The 26,727-nt window shown below is 44.2% G+C and overlaps 1 protein-coding gene across 1 annotated transcript in view; it reads left to right on the top strand.

Moving 5' to 3' along the window:
• Positions 1 to 26,727, top strand: part of LOC311128029 (dynamin-1-like) — a gene marked incomplete at its 5' end in the record, with an annotated part of 70,979 nt that overhangs the window by 6,439 nt on the left and 37,813 nt on the right. The window contains 9 exons of the mRNA XM_084159969.1: positions 12,355 to 12,428; positions 13,181 to 13,330; positions 13,740 to 13,943; positions 14,129 to 14,227; positions 15,742 to 15,902; positions 16,625 to 16,767; positions 17,149 to 17,284; positions 18,237 to 18,304; positions 22,274 to 22,412. Coding sequence (XP_084016095.1) covers positions 12,355 to 12,428; positions 13,181 to 13,330; positions 13,740 to 13,943; positions 14,129 to 14,227; positions 15,742 to 15,902; positions 16,625 to 16,767; positions 17,149 to 17,284; positions 18,237 to 18,304; positions 22,274 to 22,412 — 1,174 coding nt within the window. The remainder of the gene's footprint in view (positions 1 to 12,354; positions 12,429 to 13,180; positions 13,331 to 13,739; positions 13,944 to 14,128; positions 14,228 to 15,741; positions 15,903 to 16,624; positions 16,768 to 17,148; positions 17,285 to 18,236; positions 18,305 to 22,273; positions 22,413 to 26,727) is intronic.

Genomic DNA, 26,727 nt, shown 5'->3' with positions numbered 1-26,727 from the left:
GGAGCAGGAGGGGAGGACCGAGCCGGCCTGGAGGATAGGGGACATAGAGAGTCAAAGGATGCAGAAAGGGAGGAGAGGAGGGTTGAGGAGGCAGAATCAGGAGATTCGAGGGAGAAGGATTGAGCAGAGGGAAGAGATGATAGGATGGAAGAGGAGAGAGTAGCGGGAGAGAGAGAGCGAAGGTTGCGACGGCGCATTACCATCTGAGTAGGGGCAGAGTGAGTAGTGTTGGAGGAGAGCGAGAGAGAAAAGGATACAAAGTAGTGGTCGGAGACATGGAGGGGAGTTGCAGTGAGATTAGTAGATGAACAGCATCTAGTAAAGATGAGGTCAAGCATATTGCCTGCCTTGTGAGTAGGGGGGGACGGTGAGAGGATGAGGTCAAAAGAGGAGAGGAGTGGAAAGAAGGAGGCAGAGAGAAATGAGTCAAAGGTAGACGTAGGGAGGTTGAAGTCACCCAGAACTGTGAGGGGTGAGCCATCCTCAGGAAAGGACTTATCAAGGCGTCAAGCTCATTGATGAACTCTCCAAGGGAACCTGGAGGGCGATAAATGATAAGGATGTTAAGCTTGAAAGGGCTAGTGACTGTGACAGCATGGCATTCATATGAGGAGATAGACAGATGGGTCAGGGGAAAAAGAGAGAATGTCCACTTGGGAGAGATGAGGATTCCTGTGCCACCACCCTGCTGACCAGATGCTCTCGGGGTATGCGAGAACACATGGTCAGACGAGGAGAGAGCAGTAGGAGTAGCAGTGTTTTCAGTGGTAATCCATGTTTCCATCAGCGCCAAGAAGTCGAGGGACTGGAGGGTAGCATAGGCTGAGATGAACTCTGCCTTGTTGGCCGCAGAACGGCAGTTCCAGAGGCTGCCGGAGACCTGGAACTCCACGTGGGTCATGCGTGCAGGGACCACCAGGTTAGAGAGGCAGCAGCCACGCGGTGTGAGGCGTTTGTATAGCCTGTGCAGAGAGGAGAGAACAGGGATAGACAGAGGCATAGTTGACGCAACAAAGGAGTGGCTCAAGAAGAAGCACATTAAAAGATCCTGGAGTGGCCTAGCCAGTGTCCAGACCTTAATCCCATAGAAAATCTGTGGAGGGAGCTGAAGGTTCGAGTTGCCAAACATCAGCCTCGAAACCTTAATGACTTGGAGAAGATCTGCAAAGAGGAGTGGGACAAAATCCCTCCTGAGATGTGTGCAAACCTGGTGGCCAACTACAAGAAACGTCTGACCTCTGTGATTGCCAACAAGGGTTTTGCCACCAAGTACTAAGTCATGTTTTGCAGAGGGGTCAAATACTTATTTCCCTCATTAAAATGCAAATCAATTCATAACATTTTTGACAAAGGACTTTATTATTATTTGATCCCCTGCTGATTTTGTACGTTTGCCCACTGACAAAGACATGATCAGTCTATCATTTAAATGGTAGGTTTATTTGAACAGTGAGAGACAGAATAACAACAAAAAAATCCAGAAAAAAAAATGTTATAAATTGATTTGCATTTTAATGAGGGAAATAAGTATTTGACCCCTCTGCAAAACATGACTTAGTACTTGGTGGCAAAACCCTTGTTGGCAATCACAGAGGTCAGACGTTTCTTGTAGTTGGCCACCAGGTTTGCACACATCTCAGGAGGGATTTTGTCCCACTCCTCTTTGCAGATCTTCTCCAAGTCATTAAGGTTTCGAGCCTGACGTTTGGCAACTCGAACCTTCAGCTCCCTCCATAGATTTTCTATGGGATTAAGGTCTGGAGACTGGCTAGGCCACTCCAGGACCTTAATGTGCTTCTTCTTGAGCCACTCCTTTGTTGCCTTGGCCGTGTGTTTTGGGTCATTGTCATGCTGGAATACCCATCCACGACCCATTTTCAATGCCCTGGCTGAGGGAAGGAGGTTCTCACCCAAGATTTGACAGTACATGGCCCCGTCCATCGTCCCTTTGATGCGGTGAAGTTGTCCTGTCCCCTTAGCAGAAAAACACCCCCAAAGCATAATGTCTCCACCTCCATGTTTGACGGTGGGGATGGTGTTCTTGGGGTCATAGGCAGCATTCCTCCTCCTCCAAACACGGCGAGTTGAGTTGATGCCAAAGAGCTCCATTTTGGTCTCATCTGACCACAACACTTTCACCCAGTTCTCCTCTGAATCATTCAGATGTTCATTGGCAAACTTCAGACGGGCCTGTATATGTGCTTTCTTGAGCAGGGGGACATTGCGGGCGCTGCAGGATTTCAGTCCTTCACGGCGTAGTGTGTTACCAATTGTTTTCTTGGTGACTATGGTCCCAGCTGCCTTGAGATCATTGACAAGATCCTTCCGTGTAGTTCTGGGCTGATTCCTCACCGTTCTCATGATCATTGCAACTCCACGAGGTGAGATCTTGCATGGAGCCCCAGGCAGAGGGAGATTGACAGTTATTTTGTGTTTCTTCCATTTGCGAATAATCGCACCAACTGTTGTCACCTTCTCACCAAGGTGCTTGGCGATGGTCTTGTAGCCCATTCCAGCCTTGTGTATCTTTGGAGAGCTCTTTGGTCTTGGCCATGGTGGAGAGTTTGGAATCTGATTGATTGATTGCTTCTGTTGACAGGTGTATTTTTATACAGATAACAAGATGAGATTAGGAGCACTCCCTTTAAGAGTGTGCTCTTAATCTCAGCTCGTTACCCGTATAAAAGACACCTGGGAGCCAGAAATCTTTCTGATTGAGAGGGGGTCAAATACTTATTTCCCTCATTAAAATGAAAAAATCAATTTATACAATTTTTGACATGCGTTTTTATGGATGTTTTGGTTGTTATTCTGTCTCTCACTGTTCAAATAAACCTACCATTAAAATTATAGACTGATCATTTCTTTGTCAGTGGGCAAACGTACAAAATCAGCAGGGGATCAAATACTTTTTTCCCTCACTGTATGATTTTATGCATTGATGGTAATACTCTAGGTATACAGTGCAGTATTCAGACCCCTTCACTTTTTCCACATTTTGTTACGTTACAGCCTTATTCTAAAATTGATTACATTATTTTTTCCCTCATCAATCTACACACAATACCCCATTATGACAAAGCAAAAACAGGTTTCTTAGACATTTTTGCAAATGTATTAAAAATAAAAAACAGAAATGCCTTATTTATATAAGTATTCAGACCCTTTGCAATGAGACTCGAAATTAATCTCAGGTGCATCCTGTTTCCATTGATCATCATTGAGATGTTTCTACAACTTGATTGGTGTCCACCCGTGGTAAATTCAATTGATTGGACATTATTTGGAAAGGCACACACCTGTCTATATAAGGTCCCACAGTTGATAGTGCATGTCAGAGCAAAGACCAAGCCATGAGGTCAAAGGAATTGTCCGTAGAGCTCCGAGACATGATTGTGTTGAGGCACAGATCTGGGCAAGGGTACCAAAACATTTCTGCAGCATTGAAGGTCCCCAAGAACACAGTGGCCTCCATCATTATTAAATAGAAGAACTTTGGAACCACCAAGACTCTTCCTAGAGCTGCCCCCCCGGCCAACCCGAGCAATCGGGGGAGAAGGGCCTTGGTCAGGGAGGTGACCAAGAACCCGATGGTCACTCTGACAGAGCTCCAGGGTTCCTCTGTGGAGATGGGAGAACCTTCCAGAAGGACAACCATCTCTGCAGCACTCCACCAATGAGGCCTTTATGGTAGAGTGGCCAGACGGAAGCCACTCTTCAGTAAAAGGCACATTACAGCCCGCTTGGAGTTTGCCAAAAGGCACCTAAAGGACTCTTAGACCATGAGAAACAACATTATCTGGTCTGATGAAACCAAGATTGAACTCTTTGGCCTGAATGCCAAGCGTCACGTCTGGAGGAAACCTGGCACCATCCCTACAGTGAAGCATGGTGGTGGCAGCATCATGCTGTGGGGATGTTTTTCAGCGGCAGGGACTTGGAGACTAGTCAGGATCGAGGGAAAGATGAACGGACAAAGTACAGAGAGATCCTTGATGAAAACCTGCTCAGAGCGCTCAGGACCTCAGACTGGGGTGAAGGTTCACCTTCCAACAGGACAATGCAGAAGTGGCTTCTGGACAAGTCTCTGAATGTCCTTGAGTGGCCCAGCCAGAGCCCGGACTTGAACCCGATCGAACGTCTCTGGAGAGACCTGAAAATAGCTGTGCAGCGACGCTCCTCATCCAACCTGACAGCACTTGAGAGGATCTGCAGAGAAGAATGGGAGAAACTCCCAAAATACAGTTGTGCCAAGCTTGTAGTGTCATACCCAATAAGACTCAAGGCTGTAATTGCTGCCAAAGGTGCTTCAACAAAGTACTGAGTAAAGGGTCTGAATACTTATGTAAATATGATATTTCAGTTATTTTTATTTTTACTCCATTTCCAAAAATGTCAAAAAACCTGTTTTTGCTTTGTCATTATAGGGTATTGTGTGTAGATTGATGAGGATAAAAAAACGATTCAATCAATTTTAGAATAATGCTTTAAAGTAACACAATGTGGAAAAAGTCAATTGGTCTGAATACTTTCCGAATGCACTGTATAAAGAATACTATTGTAAGATGACAAACTGTGCATATCCCGTGTTCAATCTAACAAAATAATTACTGTTTGATGGCATCAAGGCAGGCTTCAAATCAAGTGAATACTTTCTAATACAGAGGAAGCTGCTGTCAGAACTAAACTCAAAAGAGATGCGTTTGGGCAGAATCAATAAAGTAGAATTAGGAGGTGCAAGGCGCAGAACAGGTATTGTTCCACGTAGTGAACCGACAACAACATCCATAAATCTTCATTATGGAGAATGTAGGAGGCTAGCGGCGGTGTGGCCACCAGACAAACAAACAAATGAATCATCATTCACCAGGAAGCTCGTAGTGGAGACGTCACACATACTGTTATCCTATCACGGTGGCCCCTGAGGGGACCTAATGTACCTAAGGGACAGGTGGGAACAGACACCAGTTATAAACATCATGGTGCGATTCCTCCGACAGTTGATACCTCAATGATTAGTTTAATTTTTCCCTAATATCTTATCTGTCCCCATCAGATGAACAGGGGTTGGTTGGTGGCTGTTTAGTGTACAGAGCCTGTCCTTTTCTCTGAGCCTGCTTTCAGGACCTAGGAGAGCTCTTCAGAGGAACGTCACACTACAGTAGACCCACAATAGCAACTCAATCAGCGAGGGCTGCCATAGACTATCACTGTGATCTCTGGCCCACTTTGTCACCTGGGGGATTCAAGACCCTGCAACTCCTAAGACTTTAAAGGTAAATTAGGATCAGCATGAATGAGCAAGTGAGCTCTAGCTTTTGTCTATTATAATCACTTAGATAATAAATGACTGAATAATGGAAATACGGTGAAGTATTGCTCTAGATAAATGATTCATCAAAGTTATATGAATATCTATTTCTCAGATCTCCTCCGATTTCTACTGATGCAGCTGTTCTAGGTCAAAGAAGTGCTTACTGCACTGTTCTCTGGAGAACCCTGTTTGAGAACCCACCTTTATTAGAGTGCTGGTGCTTGCAGCATTTAGCACATCAGACTAGAATATGTTCCTAGGATAGTCTCTTCTGCTGTGTAAGATTCCTCTCATTTGCTGATGAGGCTAAAAATTCATCTCTACTGGTCCTATCCGAGAGACTAATATTGCAGGGCGGAATGAAATGACATAATATGAAGAATGTAAAATGCAAGGGATTATCTGAATCCCAACAAGAGAAGGACAGTATGGGCTGTAGTATGGTCCCTAGCTATCTTTCTCTAATCCTAATTGTAGTTTGTGAGAGGGGAGAGATACTGTAGTGTAAAAAGATATCTCTTTACGGACTGACTGACACGCATAGATGAGGGGCTACACACTGGCTAGCGCTGCTGGGAAGTGTAGTCTAATTTAGTGATTTATCAATGATCAGCATTGTTTTATGTTATCCCATTACATTTACATTTTACATTTTAGTCATTTAGCAGACGCTCTTATCCAGAGCGACTTACAGTTAGTGAATACATCTTTTTTTTAATACTGGCCCCCCGTGGGAATCGAACCCACAACCCTGGCGTTGCAAACGCCATGCTCTATCAACTGAGCTACATCCCTGCCGGCCATTCCCTCCCCTACCCTGGACGACGCTGGGCCAATTGTGCGCCGCCCATGAGTCTCCCGGTCGCGGCCGGCGGCGACAGAGCCTGGATTCGAACCAGGATCTCTAGTGGCACAGTTAGCACTGCGATGCAGTGCCTTAGACCACTGCACCACTCAGGAGAGATGTATCACTGTATTTCACTTAATTTATCATCTCGTTTATGTCTGCCTATTATTGTTGATGAAGGGTGGGCCTAGTTCTACAGTTGATGAAAGGTGGGCCTAGTTCTACAGTTGATGAAGGGTGGGCCTAGTTCTACAGTTGGCTATGCTTTGTGTACAATATTGTTTTTAGAATAATTGATAGAAGCAGTTGTATCATTTTCTGTTGATTGTGAAATAATTCTGGTGAGAGAGGGTAAAATAAGCAAAGGAGAAACTATGGAATGAGGTGAGAGCAAGAGTGTGAGGAAAGAGAGAGGGGAGCTGCATGAGCTGCCCTGACACTGCTCGAAGGGATTAACTCTAATCTGTGAGTCTACACTGCAGCTCACCAACATGCCCTCTCATTGGCTCCCGCACCTGCTTTAATCTGGGCGCCCGCCATCGGCCAAGAATGAGCTGTTTCATCACTACAATGACTGTACTCTGGAGGTGTACAGGTCGACAACAACAAGCAATCTCAGCCACTAAGGCTGTGGCCTGGGAGATAGTGAAATAGCTTTTCCTAGTTATCTTATTCATCATAGCGTGACTGAGATTGCTGCACAAAATGGATCCAGATTAGATTACATTTTATAGTCTGAAGTACATTTAAAGCTGAAGAGTGCAATTATTAGACCATGCCTAATACAGTGTCATTAATGGCAGGAGGTCCACAGACCGTGTCATTTAAAGCACTGTATGGAATGATCATGTTTTTCATCCAATTGGCTCAGGATGTTTGAGCACGGTGTCACGGCAACATGAACATTGTGGGTTCAAGTCCCACCAGGATCATGTGCTCTGAATACGTGTTGACGCTAGGTCAGTTTAGATACATGTATGTTATGTTATTATGAACTTGTTATGTCAATCAATGAGAGGGAAACCAATGGAGAGGAAATGGCCTGACGGTTATTGGAATAAAGTGCACCATGGCTCTGTTGCAATTCCTCACAAAGCCTCTGGCTAAGAAGCTGGAAGTCAGAGAATAACATTGTCCTCTCAGGGTTTCCACTAAGCAAGACATAGTATGTTCACATGTGCATGCATGCTTTGGAGTGTGTGTGTGTAAGTCAATGATGCTCTGCTGCAGCTGCCTGGCACGTTGCCAGTGCTGGACAGGTCTGTTGACTGTGTTTGTGTGTATGAGTCTGTGAGAACTGAAAGTGTATGGCAGAGAGTGATTGCACTGTAAGGTGTGCCCAAACAAGGCGGGGTAGACAAAGTGAAGTGACATTCGGCTATCTCAATTTCTTTCTGTCTCACTTTATCACTCCCTCTGTGTCTCTCCTTGTTTATTTCTCTGTCTTCGTTTCACTGTCTTGTCATGCGCCTCTGTCTGTTTCTCTCTCCGTCTGCATCTCTCCCTCCCTCTCTCCGTCTCCTGCCTGTCTCTCATTTCTCTCTCTCTACCTCCCTCCCTCTTTCTCCCCTGCTTGTCTCTCTCACTCTCTTTCCTCTCCTTAGTCTGTGTTGTTGCTCGGTCTGGAGAGCTTGTGTCCTCCCTGTTTGTTGCCACGTGAGTGGGCTTATGTGAGAGGCACTGTCTCTCAGCAGGGGAAAAAGGGAGGAAGGGGTGGGATGGGGGAGGGAGAGAAAATGGGTCTCCCAGTTGGATGGGTGGACTGTCATCACAGCTGCCCACTGGTGACCGGGGAGAGGAGAGGAGAGGAGAGGAGAGGAGAGGAGAGGAGAGGAGAGGAGAGGAGAGGAGAGGAGAGGAGAGGAGAGGAGAGGAGAGGAGAGGAGAGGAGAGGAGAGGAGAGGTGCAGGCTGGGGTGGGGTGGGGGATGGGACAATGGAGTGAGTAATGCACGTTGTTCACTCACTCCTTTACTACGGTTTCCCCTGCAGCCACATATGACAGGCTCTTTATGTGGTGAATTATTTTCAGCATTGCTACATGATGTTGTGTGCATGGGTACTGTATGTACATGTGTGCCTCCATCCGTTCTTGCTCACTTGTGCAAGTATGTAGCATGTACATTATGATGTGTGTGTGGTGGATACCCCAGGCCTTGCCTTGAGTCATCCCTCCAGCAATAGCAGTAATGAATGGTGTTTGGGATGGAGAGGGAGATGGAGCGGTGTGGCAGCCTGGTTGCCAGTCTGTTTAGCTTTTCTTTGTGCTTTGCCACATGACATGGAGTACAAGGAGTGGAATGTTAGCTAAAGAGACTGGCAACCAGGTTAGTGGTGTGGTATGTGTGACAGGGTCTGGTTGGTTCGTGCCGGCTCCGCCCATCTGGCTAGTCCATATGGAGGCTTTTTTGGGGAAGGTGGAGTGGAGAAGGGGGAGAGGAGGAGACCTGCAGTTTGGGCCGTCTGTCCCCTACAAGGTGTTACTAGAGGAGTGGAGGGTACAGAGAGAGCCAGGCTCACACCCCAACAGGAGAGAGACAGCAGACAGGAAATTGATTTGACACAGTAGGAAATGGAACCTTTGTTGACTAGACAGTGCTGCCAATGCTTGATCTGTTTATCTCTGTTCAGGTAGTGATATGAAATGGATAATATCATTAAATGATTGTAATGACATAGGTTAGGTGTGTGTGTGTGTGTGTGTGAACGTGTTCATGCATGCATGCGTGTGTTAGTGTGCACATGTGTGTGTTTATAAGTGTGCACGCTCTGTGCCACTAGAGATCCTGGTTCGAATCCAGGCTCTGTCGCAGCCGGCCGCGACCGGGAGACTCATGGGCGGCGCACAATTGGCCCAGCGTCGTCCAGGGTAGGGGAGGGAATGGCCGGCAGGGATGTAGCTCAGTTGATAGAGCATGGCGTTTGCAACGCCAGGGTTGTGGGTTCGATTCCCACGGGGGGCCAGTATAAAAAAAATAATTGTATTCACCTAACTGTAAGTCGCTCTGGATAAGAGCGTCTGCTAAATGACTAAAATGTAAAATGTGTACATACGTGCATGCATGTGTTTATGTGTGTACATGTGTGTGTTTATAAGTGTGCACGTGTGTGTTTGCCATGGAAGTATGGAGAATGGCTTGACCATAGTTCGTGCATAAACACTCAGAGAATCATTTTTTGAGAGACTGCAGTACCATTAACATAATCTCTTCCTCCCTGGCCAAATGGACCTTCATTAACTGGTAGCATTGTGGCTCTGATTATAGCGATATCCACAAATGAAGTCACATTATGTGGCTAGCGGGGCCATCATTCTTAATTGTCCATAATTCATAAGTGAAAATATTCTCATAAGCTGCAGCCCCATAACAATGCAAATGTAAATTGTCCATTTAGTAACTCACTAAGCATACTTAACTATCATCCTCGTGTGTCGATATTCAGCCGTGGTTGTTATTGACCTGTAAAGCACACTAAAGAGAGAAGCTATGGTGATGATGATGCATCGAAGAAAACAGGCTTTACTACTAATCTACAGAATGTCAATGCACAGTAGCAGCCTACACACTCACAGTTTACAGGACACCATGAGATTCTATCCGAGTGCATGTCCCTACTGGACCGCTGTTGTTTATCCAAATGTGGAAGTGAATTAGCTGAGAGTAGTGTGAGGTCAGCTGGTAATGTAGCAGCATACATACAAACACCACCACCAGAGGAACTACTGCTGTTACGTAATACATTGTCCTCAGAATCATCCAGAAGAAAATACACATACAATGTTCTCAGACACACGCACGAACACACACGCACACGCACACACTCAGCCACTTCAGGACCACATTGTGTACCATACCATCTGTATATTCCCAGTCTCGCAGATAGCTGGAGGCAGATGAAGAGACACTCATCTCTCTCTCTCTCTCTCGCTCTCTCTCTCTATCTCTATCTCTATCTCTATCTCTATCTCTATCTCTCTCTCTCTCTCTCTCTCTCTCTCTCTCTCTCTCTCTCTCTCTCTTTCTCTCTCTCTCTCTCTCTCTCTCTCTCTCTCTCTCTCTCTCTCTCTCTCTCTCTCTCTCTCTCTCTCTCTCTCTCTCTCTCTCCTCTATCTCTATCTCTCTCTCTCTCTCTCTCTCTCTCTCTCGCTGTCGCTCTCTCTCCATCTCATGCTTGCTCTTTCTCTCCTTCTTTTTCTGAGCCAGAGCTGCTAATTAAAAGGAAGATGAAACAGAGCTGATAAACAAAGTTGATAAGAGCTTCAGATGGAGTCTACACTGCTAATCTGTGGAGAATGTCTTCTGAGAGCCTTTGAATCTTTTAAAGAGCTAAGCTAACACTGAGTTTGTCCTAGAGGAGAGAAATAGACTACAGAAAACCCCAATGAGGAAATGTTTAATACCTCTTACCACTCCATGCCATGGAGAATGAATGGCGAATTAATCATTATGTGTGGAATATTCGTCCAAAGATTTGTCATTCTTAACATTTTTCACCCACTCTTTGTCTATGATATTGGTGAACACCTAGCAGAATGTAGAGTGCTGTTCTCTGCTTGCTGAAGCAACACTGTCACATGTTAAGGGTGGGCTCTCAGGCTATTGGCTTTAGCTTGCCTGTGGAAACAGTAAGACCGTTCGTTTACCCTTGCTTGAACAAAGCCCTGCAATTATAATGCAGATTCTCCAGTGATTTCTCCCTTAGAGCAGGCAGAGCTGAGAAAGGCCAGGGGCTGACTGGTACGGCACTCCCATCTGACGATGGAGCTGAGGAAGAGAGTGCTCCTTAGCTGTGTTAGAGCTACCGTACAGCTCTCTCTCATCCTCTCTGTCTCTCTCTGTTTTCTCTCTTCCTTTCTCTGCTCACCCTCTTAATCATTCTCTCACTCTATATCATCTTCTCCTTGAGCATATGCCTTCTGTTTCTCTCTCTTCCTCCACCCTACTGTGCTTTCTCTTTTTCTCTCCATCTCTCTCTCTCTCTCTCTCTCTCTCTCTCTCTCTCTCTCTCTCTCTCTCTCTCGCTCTCTCTCCATCTCATGCTTGCTCTTTCTCTCCTTCTTTTTCTGAGCCAGAGCTGCTAATTAAAAGGAAGATATCAGGCACTGCATGCTCAGGCCTCAAACAAGCTATTAAGTGGGCTACTCTCAGACAGAGCTATTAGCATCACATCCCAGACAGAGACTGCCAGGTGGAATAGAAAGTGTGTTCTGAAAAGCAGCACAGACCATAAGCCAACAGTCATTTACTGAAACAGCCACTCTATTTAAGTTGTAGTCTTTCCTAGACTGCTGCAATGACAGTCTGTTCATTTTCACCTTGAATTTGTCTCACAGTCCCACTTTCTATGAGGTAATGAATTAGATTGATCAATTCTAGATAATCTGCTGGCTTTACACATCCACACATTTAGGCTAATTTAGCCAACAGTGTTTGTATCCATACAGATGGAATGTTAAGACTGGCAGTCTGAAGTACCTTTGGCCATCTCTGATCAAAGAGCTCTTGGTTGTTTTGAAGGGTATCTTTGGTCAGTCTTTTAGTGCGCTTTAGATTTCAGAGCTTTATTATTTCAGAGGTTCGTTACAACATAGCTCTCAGAGAGTTATTGACAGTTGGCCTCCCTTGACCCGTCTTGTTAAATTTAGACTCTCCAACATGCAGCAGCACAGACAAGAAAACATTTTTATAGTAGCCTATACAGTGTATTATTTCCCCCAAATATATGTAATACTTTCCCAAAATACCCTTTGCATGTTCTCATTGCTTCCTATGCCTCTGTCTATTATTCCACTCAAGATCCCGCTGAGCAGAGATGTGTGAACATTTGTCACACACAGTCAGTCATTCACATGCACATTTGTAATTGATTGTAACACCATCCACCCACACATTTAATTTTCATGACTTTGCTAGTCTGTGTCATCCATTATAATCAAAACATGCTTCCTCTTCATGCCCTTATCTGACTCATAGGTCAGGGTCCATATTCATAAAGTGTAGAGTAGAATTGCTGATTTAGAATCAGTTTAGCCTTTTAGATCATATAATGAGTAAGATTACATGGACAGGGGAGGCGGGTGGGGCTGATCCTAGATCAGCATTCCTACTCTGAGATGCTTTATGAATACAGGCCCAGATGTTTCCATAACCATGGTTGTTTTCTTACGTCTCTCTCCTCCTGTGTGTTAATAGGGATTTCCTTCCCCGTGGCTCTGGCATCGTCACCCGCCGTCCCTTGGTCCTGCAGCTGATCAACTGTCCCACAGGTAAACTCTTCCCGTTCCCCTCTCTGTCCCACAGGTAAAGCCTTCCCCCATCCCTCCCTTCCATCAGAGGCACCTAGTGATACCAGTGGCTTGGTAGGGTTGTTATTGTAACTCTTCATTAGGCACAGTATATCTAATAAGCAAGCTTTCAATAACAGGCTTAATCACCATGCGAAATAGGACAAATCATTAGTCCTCATTCACATTTAATCCAGTCTAATGTAACCAGTTCAGAATGTGCCTTTTGGAACAGCTGTATTGCATTTACTGTATAGTACAAAATATCAGTACCATCTAAGGTTTATGAAGACCAAACTGTCTTGGACCCTCTTTGCTCAAATAATGTATAACCTACCCAAAGTCATTAATAATAATACACTTTATTTGTAAAGCGCATTTCTCACACCCAAGGCCTTGGATTAAAGATTATATTCATATAATAATAATTCATATTCTGTATTACCAAAAATACAAAATGAGCTTCTTCTTATTTTTCAGCCATTACAAGGTCTGTGGCTGTCTCACAGTTTCATCAATAGTGCCATCTAGTGTTGCTACATTTCCCCTCCAAACTGAGAGTGATGAAAAGTGAAAATATGACAGAACAGCTCATTTCAATTCAAGCTGCCAAAAATGGTTTCCTGTATTTGTCATTGTTACGTCCCGGCTGTCTTCTTATATGATCTTGTCATCCTCACTCGTCCTCTGCTTTCCTTTCCTCACCTCTTTTCTGTGCCCCTCTCTTTCTGCAGAATATGCTGAGTTCCTTCACTGTAAGGGGAAGAAGTTCACAGACTTCGATGAGGTTCGGGGGGAGATCGAGGCGGAGACGGACCGCATCACTGGGCAGAATAAGGGCATCTCCCCTGTGCCAATCAACCTCAGGGTCTACTCCCCACATGGTGAGGACACAGACCTGGCAACATGGCATCTTGGCAGAACTACCACACTCATAAGACTTTGATCGTAGGAAAGACTAGAGTAGTATAACTATCTTAATTCTATACACTGAATTTTGTGAATCAAGTTTCCCTATTCGTCTTTTCAAGGTTAGCGTCATTAATCGATTCTGATATCATATTTAGAAATCTCTCTCTGACTCCACCTCTCTCCCCTCTACCCTCTCCACACTCACTTCCTCTCTCCCCTCCTCCTTCTCCCCTCTACCCTCTCCACACTCTCTTCACCTTCCTCTCTCATCTCCCCTCTCCCTTCACCCCCTCTCTGCCCTCTTCTTTCACCCCCTCTCTCCCGCTTTCACCTTCCCTCTCCTCTCTTCCCTCTCTCCCCTCTCCCCCCTCTCTCCCCTAGTCCTGAACCTGACTCTGGTGGACTTGCCGGGGATGACCAAGGTCCCAGTAGGGGACCAGCCTGCGGACATTGAGCAGCAGATCAGAGACATGTTGTATCAGTTTGTGACCAAGGACAACTGTCTGCTGCTGGCTGTCTCTCCGGCCAACTCTGATCTGGCCAACTCAGATGCCCTGAAGATTGCCAAAGAAGTCGACCCACAAGGTGGGTGAGGTTGACTAGAGGTTGAAGGCAAAAACTGTAGGCCTTCTGGCTCTCATCAGTGCTCTCAGTATCATTCACCATCAAATTGTGACATAGCAGTAGTTAGACAAGGATGCAATTTAACCTACCTACAGCTGGACTTTGTTAGTGTGTGTGTGTATGTTTGTGTGTGTGTGTGTGCCCAGGTCAGAGAACCATTGGTGTTATCACCAAACTGGATCTGATGGACGAGGGGACTGATGCCCGAGAAATTCTGGAGAACAAGCTGCTGCCACTGCGAAGAGGTCAGACTAAACACTCATACTCAAACTCACACTCACACACACACACTCACACACACACACACACACACACACACACACACACACACACACACACACACACATCCTGTCTCAGTGCCTCCCTCTAGTGGCTATGTAGTTAATAATAATAATAATAATAATAATAATAATAATAATAATAATAATAATAGAACATTGGATACAAAGCAACTTTCAAGAAACCCAAGGACACTGTACAGCAAGAGAGTAAAAAACTAAACAAGGATAAAACAATAGAAGAAAAGCTACTTACCTTAAGATAGAGCTGAGTAAGGGCTGAGCTAAGCTGAGGGAAAAGCCAGACTGAACAGGTCAGTTTTTAGTTGGTTTCTGAAAAGGGTGATAGAGTCAGAGTTGCGGGTGGCTGGGGGGAGAAAGTTCCAGAGTTTGGCGGCAGCGGCGCTGAAAGCCCGGTGCTCCATGGTACAGAGTCTTGTTTTGGGGATGGTGAGTAGTCCAGAGTCAGAGGAGAGGAGACAGCGGGAGAGGGTGTGTGTGTGAAGGAGGTCAGAGAGGTATGAGGGGGCCATGGAGGGCCTTGTAGGTGTGGAGTAGGATCTTGTAGGTAATGCGGAATTTGACTGGGAGCCAGTGAAGGTGTTGCAGAGTGGGGGTGATGTGTTCCCAGGGTTTGGTGTGTGTGAGGACCCTGGCAGCGGAGTTCTAGACGTACGGAAGCCTATCCATGGCTTTGCCGGACACCCCAAATAGGACTCCAGTTGTGTTGCTCACTGCAGCAGCCAGTTACAACCCCTCACAACCCTAGAGAGAGAAAGGTAGACAGGAGGAGGTAGAGAGAGAGAGGAGGTGGAGAGGGGGAGAGGGAGAACAAGGAAAGTGAAGGAAAGAAAGAGATGGAGGCGGTCAAAAACAACATCTTGATTTCAGTGACACATCTGGAAAAAACGTCTGTTCGTTTCTTTTCTTTGCAATAAAATATATTTGTGGGAAACGTTCCAATGCAATTAGGTGACGGACGTTTTTCCACTGGCGCTTGGGTAGAACCCAGGCATGTAGTTCTGAACAGTTTCCATTGTCCTCTGTCTCCATCGTCTCTGCTTCTGTCACTCTCTAGTGTCAGAAGGCCTCACATATTAAACCACTAGCATATTTATAAGGCTACTGGCGTTCAGTCCAAAAGGTTAGATAGCAAGATATACTGTTTAACAGAGAAATGCATGAGAAAACCTAACTAGATGGGGATATGTGATCCCTGTTACCCTTGTGGCTGCCACTGGGGAAGTGGGAGCTAAACGTTACCCTCCACACCTCCCTCCGAACACCCCACCCCTTCATCCCACTACCCCAGTGTGGTAAACCCACAAAGACAAACAAACTAGAAAAAAAAACACACACATCAAAATAAATTAACAAACCTCTTTATTTTCTGTTCTTCTTTCTTTCTCTCCACAAAACAACATTTTGCCTCATCGCATCCTGATCTGTCCAGTATCAGCTAACCTCTCTCCCTGCCCCAGGTTACATTGGTGTGGTGAACAGGAGTCAGAAGGACATTGATGGGAAGAAGGACATCACAGCGGCCATGGCTGCAGAGAGGAAGTTCTTCCTGACCCACCCTGGATACAGACACCTGGCTGAACGCATGGGCACCCCTTACCTACAGAAAACACTCAACCAGGTCAGTCCCCTACCTACAGAAAACACTCAACCAGGTCAGTCCCCTATCTACAGAAAACACTCAACCAGGTCAGTCCCCTACCTACAGAAAACACTCAACCAGGTCAGTCCCCTACCTACAGAAAACACTCAACCAGGTCAGTCCCCTACCTACAGAAAACACTCAACCAGGTCAGTCCCCTACCTACAGAAAACACTCAACCAGGTCAGTCCCCTACCTACAGAAAACACTCAACCAGGTCAGTCCCCTACCTACAGAAAACACTCAACCAGGTCAGTCCCCTACCTACAGAAAACACTCAACCAGGTCAGTCCCCTATCTACAGAAAACACTCAACCAGGTCAGTCCCCTACCTACAGAAAACACTCAACCAGGTCAGTCCCCTACCTACAGAAAACACTCAACCAGGTCAGTCCTCCTCTGTGTGTGTGTGCGTGTATGTAGAGGGGAAAGCTAAGACTGTCCTAATCTGTGGTTCAAATGGCTCAATAATTACCAAAGGGCGTAGTAGGAATATTATTTTAGTGGTCGCTATATATTTCACTTCAGAGAAGTCTTCTAGGAGATGAGCCATCCACAGGATCTCTTTGATGCTTTCGAGGTGTTTATAACATCCACTGAAGATAAGAGAGTAGGCGAATAGTAGTAGATTAGTCTAGGATCTGATCACTGTCATCTCTTCATTCCCATATTAAAACCCACCCTGACCTTTCACACTGCAGCAACTGACCAATCACATCCGGGACACTCTGCCGGGGCTGCGGGCCAAGCTGCAGAGCCAGCTGCTGTCTATTGAGAAGGAAGTGGAGGAGTACAAGAACTTCAGACCTGATGACCCCTCCCGCAAGACCAAGGCCCTGTTGCAGTGAGTAGGACACACACTTGCTTGCACACACACACACACACACACACACACACACACACACACACACACACACACACACACACGCACACACACACACACACACACACACACACACACACACACACGCACGCACACACACACACACACACGCACACACACACACACACACAGCATTCAACACATTCATAGAGTATACAAGTGCAAACACACATACACACACTGGTCCAACACACATACACACACTGGGCTTTGGGAGTAGTTCTGGGTATAAGGAGGTTGGATCTGGTTCGGGAGTGTGTGGCTTTTCAGACACATAAGGTCAGAACTCATTCATTAACACACACACATTAATTAACTCCCTTTTCCCTGTATCCCACCCAGGATGGTGCAGCAGTTCTCAGTGGACTTTGAGAAGCGTATCGAGGGCTCTGGGGACCAGATCGACACAGCAGAGCTGTCAGGAGGAGCCAGGATCAACCGCATCTTCCACGAGCGCTTCCCCTTCGAGCTGGTCAAGGTGTGTGTCATGTACTGTATATGTGCATGTCTCTTACCAGGTCCCCCTCTTTCCTAACTCTTAGTGTCCATGCAGCCCCAGAATGAGACAAACAGTGCCGTGGTTTGCCTCCCGCCTCCCTCAGGACCCCAACCCAGAGACTTTATGAGGAAAACATTCCTCCCTCCCTCCCCAAATCCCCTCCCTCCCCCCCTCCCTTCCTCTGTCCCTCCCACCACAGTAAAACATTCAGTCTGGGCCTTGACCACAGTATGGGGCCCTGCTGGGGCCAGAATTCAGTCTCATGTAGGCTCATCTTACAAAAGGACTGTGTCCCAAATGACACCCTATTCCCTATTTAGTGCACTAGCTTTGACCAGATATCCTTTCTGCTTTAGAAATACTTTCTGCTTTAGATTTATCTTACATGAGAGAAGTATCTGTTGGAGTCAATAAACATTTGTCAGACTGTCTGTCATCAAATCAAATCAAATCAAATGGTACTGGTCACATACACATATTTAGCAGATGTTATTGCGGGTGTAGCAAAATGCTTGTGTTTCTAGCTCCAACAGTGCAGTAATATCTAACAATTCACAACAATACACACAATACACACAAATCTAAAAGTAAAAGAATTAAGAAATATATAAATATTAGGATGATTAATGTCAGAGTGGCATAGACTAAAATACAGTAGAATAGGCTCATGTTATAGCTCTAAGTATCATGTCAAATGATTCACCTTCAGACTGAGTGGAATAACTGAGCAGTGTTAGTACTTAGTTTGAATGTGTTTTTATGTTGTAAGAGTGGTTGTAAATGTGCTCCTGTGATTAATATTCTGTCTGATTTTCAGAGCCACTCAATGAATACAAGGGACCTTAGGTTCCTATTTCTGTGGTTTCTGCTGTGTGTCGGAGGTGTGTGCTCACTATTCAATGGTGTGTTTGTCATTTCTGTGTCTGTACAGATGGAGTTTAATGAGAAGGAGCTTCGCAAGGAGATCAGCTACGCAATCAAGAACATCCACGGCATCAGGCACGTCCCTCATCCCCATCCCTCTCTCTCTCCCTCTCTCCCTCTCTCCCTCGCTCCCTCTCTCCCTCTCTCCCTCTCTCCCTACCGCTGTCCACGCCCCCCTGGGTCACCCCTATGGGCCAAACCAACTCTAATCAACCTCACCCATCTAATCATGAAGACCTCTAGAAACACTGATCGCAGTCAAGCGCCCAGCATGCTGTTGCATACTGAGGACATCAGAAACAGAGGTGGAGGGATTTGTGATTAGATCTGAGACCGCTGGTTGGGTGGTGTCTTTCTCTCACTCTTTGCCCCGTCCGTCTGTCTGTATCTTGTATGTATGTATGTCTGTCTGTCTGTCTGCTGAAGCCTCATATGCCCGTCATGTGTAACCTAGCTCACTCCCCGTCCTATGACAAGGTCTTTTACCTAGGTCCTAGAGTGATATAAATCAGAATCAAACAGTGATGTCATCACTCTTCAGGAAGTGAACCTGTTGAAAGTCACCCCTGTGTTTCTTCCTCCCTCTTAACCTAACTCCCATGAGTGAAGGAAGGCTTCAAGGATAGAAGACGGTTTGATCTACGTACCAGAACACATATTCCTCCTGACTACCAATAAACCATACTTACCTTAACTATGAACAATTATTATTTCTCTAGTGTAGTTGGTATAAGATGGTGGAAAGAGAAGCCCAATTGGTTTGCTCTGAACTCAATAAAAAAAATTGAATGAAATCAAATTTTATTTGTCACATGCTTCGTAAACAACTGGTGTAGACTAACAGTGAAATAGTTACTTACGGGTCCTTTTTCAACAATGCAGAATGCAAAATACAGATTTCAATATATATATATACACTACCAGTCAAAAGTTTTAGAACACCTACTCATTCAAGGGTTTTTCTCAATTTGTACTATTTTTTACATTGAAGAATAATAGTGAAGAAATCAAAACTATGAAATAACACATATGGAATCATTTAGTAACCAAAAAAGTGTTAAACAAATCAAAATATATTTTATATTTGAGATTCTTCAAATAGCCACCCTTTGCCTTGATGACAGTTTTGCACACTCTTGGCATTCTCTCAACCAGTTTCATGATGTAGTCACCTGGAATGCATTTCAATTAACAGGTGTGCCTTCTTAACCTGTACGGGATCGGTGTCCCGTTTACGGGACGGTTGAGCTAACGTGCGCTAATGTGATTAGCATGACTGTTGTAAGTAACAGCAAACTTTCCAGGACATAGACATATCTTATATGGCAGAAAGCTGACATTCTTGTTAATATAACTGCACTGTCCAATTTACAGTAGCTATTACAGTGAAAAAATACCATGCTATTGTTTGAGGAGAGTGCACAACAACAAAATACTTATCACGGCAACTGGTTTGATACATTCACCTCTGAAGGTAAATAATGTACTTACATTCAGTAATCTTGCTCTGATTTGTCATCCTAAGGGTCCCAGAGATAAAATGTAGCATAGTTTTGTTTGATAAAATCCATTTTTATATTCAAATGTAGGAACTGTGTTCTACAGTTTGAACCCCTGCTGTCTCTGGCTCCACACCCACCCCGCCCGGCCATCTAGATGTGTGAAAGTTAGTGTATAAGCTAATGATCCATCATGTATGACATTCCTGGGAATGTGTAAACTTACATTTTGTATTAGCATATAATTTTTGTATGTTCTCTATAGTTATGTACTTGAAAATGTATCAATTGACCAATTCGGCACATTTGGGCAGACTTGATACAAAATAGTCCAGTATTGCAATGCTTCACTGGATCAATCTGAAACTTTGCACACACACTGGCCAAAATCTAAACTGCGCCTAAACTGCAATATTATATTGTGGCCATTCTCTTGCATTTCAAAGACGATGTAACAACAGAAAAAAAAAAAAAAAACATGTTTTTTTGTTTGTATTATCTTTTACCAGATATAATGTGTTATATTTTCCTACATTAATTTGACATTTCCACAAACTTCTAAGTGTTTCCTTTCAAATGTATCAAGAATATGCATATCCTTGCATCAGGTCCTGAGCTACAGGCAGTTAGATTTGGGTATGTCATTTAAAGCGAAAATTGAAAAAAAGGGTCCGATCCTTAAGAGGTTAAAAGCTAATTTGTGGAATTTCTTTCCTTCTTAATGTGTTTGAGCCAATCAGTTGTGTTGTGACAAGGTAGGGGTGGTATACAGAAGAAAGCCCTATTTGGTAAAAGACCAAGTCCATATTATGTCAAGAACAGCTCAAATAAGCAAAGAGAAACGACAGTCCATCATTACTTTAAGACATGAAGGTCAGTCAATAATGGAAAATGTCAAGAACTTTGAAAATTTAGACAAGTGCAGTCGCAAAAATGATCAACCGCTATGATGAAACTGACTCTCATGAGGACCACCACAGGAATGGAAGACCCAGAGTTACCTCTGCTGCAGAGGATAAGTTAATTAGAGTTACCAGCCTCAGAAATTGCATCCCAAATAAATGCTTCACAGAGTTCAAGTAACAGACACATCTCAACATCAACTGTTCAGAGGAGACTGTGTGAATCAGGCCTTCATGGTCGAATTGCTGCAAAGAAACCACTACTAAAGGACACCAATAAGAAGAAGAGACCTGCTTGGGCCAAGAAACACGAGCAATGGACATTAGACAGGTGGAAATTTGTCCTTTGGTCTGGAGTCCAAATTTGAGATTTTTGGTTCCAACCGCCGTGTCTTTGAGAGATGCAGTGTGGGTGAATGGATGATCTCCGCATGTGTATTTCCCACCGTAAAGCATGTAGGAGGAGGTGTTATGGTGAGGGGGTGCTTTGCTGGTGACACTGTCTGTGATTTATTTAGAATTCAAGGCACACTTAACCAGCATGGCTACCACAGCATTCTGCAGCGATATGCCATCCCATCTGGTTTGGGCTTAGTGGGACTATCATTTGTTTTTCAACAGGACAATGACCCAACACACCTCCAGGCTATGTAAGAGCTATTTTAACAAGAAGGCGAGTGTTGGAGTGCTGCATGAGATGACCTGGCCTCCACTATCCCCTGACCTCAATCCAATTGAGATGGTTTGGGATGAGTCGGACCGCAGAGTGAAGGAAAAGCAGCCAACAAGTGCTCAGCATATGTGGGAACCCCTTCAAGACTGTTGGAAAAGCATTTCAGGTGAAGCTGGTTGAGAGAATGCCAAGAGTGTGCAAAGCTGTCATCAAGGCAAAGGGTCCCTATTTGAATATATATATTTGTTTAACACTTTTTTGGTTACTACATGATTCCATATGTGTTAATTCATAGTTTTGATGTCTTCACTATTATTCTACAATGTAGAAAATAGTAAAAATAAAGTAAAACCCTTGAATGAGTAGGTGTGTCCAAACTTTTGACTATATAAAAATATTTGACTTCCTCTCTTTGTTACCTTTCATTTGGGGCCAATGATCTGAAAGATGCAGTTAAAAGGAAAATGGTTGATAACATATGCTTACAATGAGGGTGCCCTCTACCCTACAGGTCAGTGGTTCTGAAGGAGGGGGAATGGTGAAAGGTAACCATTTAAGAGAATTAGGACACATTTTGTTGTAGTAGTGTAGGGATTCCAATAGGCATGGTGTCATCTGAGGAGTGGAGCATGTTGGGAAAACTCTTCACATACTGTATAGCAATAATCATATAAGTTGTGTTCTAAGAGCTCAGTTGTGTTTTTATCTGCACATGTGAACATATAAGCACATTTCAGCTAGCATAATATTTTCCTCAAACCATGATGTGATGATTTAGTTCATTTTTTAAGTCATTTTTTCTGCTTTCTGTTGTCATTCTCTTTCTTTGTCTTATCTGCATGTTTCTTCTTTTTGTTGTGTTAGGGGGTCGGGAGGGGGAATTTATTTTCAATTAACACTATCCCTCCCTCCCTCTTCCTCCTTCTCCTTTTTTCTTTTTGTCTCTTTTTTTGGGCCTGTTACCGGGCAGAACTGGCCTCTTCACCCCGGACATGGCTTTTGAGACCATTGTGAAAAGGCAGATCGGCAAGATCAAAGAGCCCTGCCAGAAATGTGTGGACATGGTCATTTCTGAGCTAGTCAATACCGTTAGGCAGTGTACTCAGAAGGTAAACACACATGGTGGAGAGCAACACTATGGTTCCACCCCTCCCTCCCACCAAAACCTGCAGCTATGTCATCCCTGTTACCGTATCACCGTACCGTCTCGTTATCCAGCCCCTGTTGTCCCGGGTTGGGACAGTAGGGGGCGTACTGGGGTAGCGGGGGTATTGTGAGGGACTGCCTGCCTACCGCTTTGGATGGGGTGGCTTGGCAGAGTGGCCGCGGCATGGCCATGTTAGAGAACTTTGCTAGGTATAGAAGGGGTCTGGATGCTGCTGGGTTGCTGCTATGTGACTGCATGTCAAGGGTTTCAACTTTAGACACAGGAGTAAGGATTCAAATATTTTAACAAACATTTTTGCTATGAATATGATCAAATTAACATTAGTAATTAAATTAATGGTCAAATTAACACATCTTAAGATGTTACAGCTCTGTTAAGTCACAGGTGACTGAGTTCATTTTAGCAGTGGTGACATCATTTTTGATGCTCTGACTATCTCATCAAAGTGTCACTCAGCTGTTGTCCCTGGCAGCCATGTTGGGTGACCTCAGCATCCAGACTTCCTGCTTGTGAGGCCGGGGGCTGTGCACCTGCAGCAGAAAGGACCCATGACAACGTGAAAGTTTGGCGGCTCACCCAAGGGCCAAGTTCAGCTAAGAGGGCCCTTGAGGGCTACACTCAGCCTCAATATCAGTTAATCCACTGTGACCACGCCCAGTTTGGAACGCGGTCTGACCACAGTGGTTCTGGGACAGTGGAATAACAAATGCTGTGGCCCTGCTCTGAGTGGTCAGCTGGGGGATAGGGGGGTGGAGAGGGGGTCAGGTAGAGGGGAAGAGCAAGGTGCTTCGTCTGAGATGTTGGGTGCACAGCTGCGGTCTCAAATGGCTCATGGCTCAGAGCTGTGGGCCAGTGGGGTGGTGTAGGCTGTGATCGCTCTCTCTCTCTCCTTCTCTCTCTCTCTCTCTCTCTCTCTCTCTCTCTCTCTCTCTCTCTCTCTCTCTCTCTCTCTCTGGATGGAGGGATAGACCTCAGCGCTGGCCTGTTTCGAACAGCTTCAAGGAAAACCAAATGTCTCACTTGCCTTTTCTTCCCTCTGTACTGTTTACCCACCTCCCCCTGGCCTCCCCCTATCCCCTCTTTTTCATCTGCCTCTCAACCTGTCATCCCTCTTTTTCCCCACCTGTTTCTCTCCTTCTCTGTGTGGCCCTCTTGTGTTACTTTTTCATCTCTCTCTCGTTCTTATGCTTTGACCTGCTCTCTATCCCCGTGGATTCTCTTCATCTTTTACTCCATCTCTGTTTCTGTTTCTCTTTGTCTCTTTATCTCGGTTTCTCCCCCTTCTGTTTCTCTATTTCTTTACTTCTCTCTCTCTCTCTTCTCTCCCGTCACCGCCTCCTCTCTACAGGACGGGCCTGTTCACTCCTGACCTAGCCTTTGAGGCCATAGTGAAAAAGCAGATCCAAAAGCTGAAGGAACCCTCACTGAAGTGTATAGATATGGTAGTGAGCGAACTCACCTCCACCATACGAAAGTGTAGTGACAAGGTAACCAACGAACCGAGCCATGTTCGGAGTCTGGCTTGCGTCATTCTTAGAGGTAGGGATAGACCGATGGCTGGACTACAAAAAAAAAGCCAAGCTAAATACGTGATCTATTTTAGATCAGCATAATGGTTAGGGCTGTAGCTACAGTGCTTTCAGAAAATGTTCATACCCCTTGACTTATTCTACATTTTGTTCTGTTACAGCCTGAATTCAAAATGGATTACATAGATTTTGTTTCTCACCCATCTATACAGAATACCCCATAATGAGAAAGTGAAAACATGTTTTTCAAAATTTTTGCAAATCAGGTACAGAAATATCACACCCCTGAGTCAATACTTTAGCAGCGATTAGCTATGAGTCTTTCTGGGTAAGTCTCTAAGAGCTTTCCACACCTGGATTGTGCAACATTTGCCCATAATTATTTTCACAATTCTTCAAGCTCTGTCAAATTGGTTGTTGATCATTTTCAGGTTTTGCCATAGATTTTCAAGCAGATTTAAGTCAAAACTGTAACTCGGCCACTCAGGAACATTCACTGACTTCTTTGTAAGCAACTCCAGGGTAGATTTGGCCTTGTGTTTTATGTTATTGTCCTGCTAAAAGGGGAATTCATCTCCCAGTGTTTGGTGGAAAGCAGACTGAACCAGGTTTTCCTCTAGGATTTTGCCACATGATGCAGCCACCACTATATGCTTGAAATTATGGAAAATGGTACTCAGTAATGTGTTGTATTGGATTTGCCCCAAACATAACACTTTGTATTCAGGACAAAAAGTTAATTGCTTTGTCACATGTTTTTAATGCCTTGTTGCAAAAAGAATGCATGTTTTGGAATATTGTTATTCTATACAGGCTTAGTTCTTTTCACTCTGTCAATTAGGTTAGTATTGTGGAGTAACTACAATGTTGTTGATCCATCCTCATTTTTCTCCTATAATAGCCATTAAACTCTGTAACTATTTTAAAGTCACCATTGGCCTCATGGTGACATCCCTGAGTGGTTTCCTTCCTCTCCGACAACTGAGTTAGGAGGGACGCCTGTATCTTTGTAGTGGCTGGGTCATACACCATCCAAAGTGTAATTAATAACTTCACCATGCTCAATGTCTGCTTTAAAAAAAAAATCCCATCTACCAATAGGTTCCCTTCTTTGTGAAGCACTGGAACACCTCCCTGGTCATTGTGGTTGAATCTGTGTTTGAAAATCACTGCTTGACTGAGGGATCTTACAGATAATTGTATGTGTGGGGTACAGAGATGAGGTAGTCATTAAATGTTGAACACTATTATTGCACACAGTTAGTCCATGCAACTTATTATGTGACTTGTCAAGCAAATGTATACTCCTAAACATATTTAGGCTTGCCATAACAAAGGGGTTGAATACTTATTGACTCAAGACATTTCCGATTCTCATTTTGATTAATTTGTAAACATTTAGAAAAAATTATTAGACGTTGACATTATGGGGTATTGTGTATAGGCCTGTGACAAAAAAAAATCTATATTTAAATCTATATTTTTTAATTCATGTTGTAACACAACAAAATGTGGAAAAAGTCAAGGGGTGTGAATATTTTCTGAAGGCGCTGTATATGCTTTCAGTTTGTTCGAAAAGAGGCAACTTAACTAAAATAGCCATTTTATAAATTCTTTATGATTACCAGTTTATAGTTCTTTGAAGATTTGAGTGCTTATAAGTACAGATGCAGAATGATACAGACTAAACGTGCATACAGCCATGACCTATGTGTCTGATTGCATTTCTTTAGTTTGACATATACAGAAGTTCTCATTATAGAATGCACAGTATGCCACACAGCTAAGACATCCTTTCATAGTGTGTCTTTGTCAGTCAGTCTCTTCGTTCATACTCCATATTCCACAATTATCTCCTCTGTGCATTTTGATCAACCTCTCCTGCTCTCCATGGGTTTTGTACTGTACCGTGTGAGGTGTTGTGGTGTGATATTAGTGTCTGAAGTTTATCTGCAAATTGGGCTACCCCTCTTCCATATTGGTTTCGAAAAGCCAAAGAACAAGTCTAGGTGTTGGCTCCGAGCCAGCTCCATTGCAGACTTATTTTCTTTTCTTGAAACATGCCGTTCCATTTATGCAATGATGGTATCATAAACATGTTGAATACTATATCTGACTCGGAAGACAGACATTGCAGACATTTTTTTTTTCACGCATAATTAACTCCCATAAATATACCGTGACAATATACAGTGACATTCATATACTGCATAGTCACTTTGTTAACCTGGCGAATGCCGAGGATAGATTGTGGTCACTTGCGGTCATGACACGAGTCCCACGAGGAGTAACACATGAAAGGATTCAAACATCTATTGACATGGTAAGCTAGATATATTGTTTATTTTCAATAGGGGACACCTAACCATGCACACTATTATTGATGAAATGTCAGCTTCTCTATATGTATGATACTGTTAGCATTCTGTCACACTTCACTGTCTGTGTTCTGTGTCCACTCAGGAATATGTTATGTAGTCAGAACAACATTGGTGAACAGTATATTCACTCTTTTATATTAATAGTATGAATATAGTAGGACTGAGACTATGGATTATTCTTTGCTGTCTTCGGACGTGGCATCTAACACATTTGTCCAGCAGACTATCGGTCTATCCTTACTATAGTCTGACCAGGATATTAAACTCCCATTTTGATTTATTTCATTCTTTTTCTATTCAAACATTCGTTGCCATTCTGTTTTGTTTTCTGATTGGCCAAAATAGA

This window comes from Coregonus lavaretus (assembly GCF_964263955.1).
Source record: "Coregonus lavaretus genome assembly, chromosome: 4".
In the NCBI taxonomy this organism is placed as follows: domain Eukaryota; kingdom Metazoa; phylum Chordata; class Actinopteri; order Salmoniformes; family Salmonidae; genus Coregonus; species Coregonus lavaretus.
Note: the sequence above shows the minus strand (reverse complement) of the source record. Positions and strands in the feature narration are given on the sequence as shown.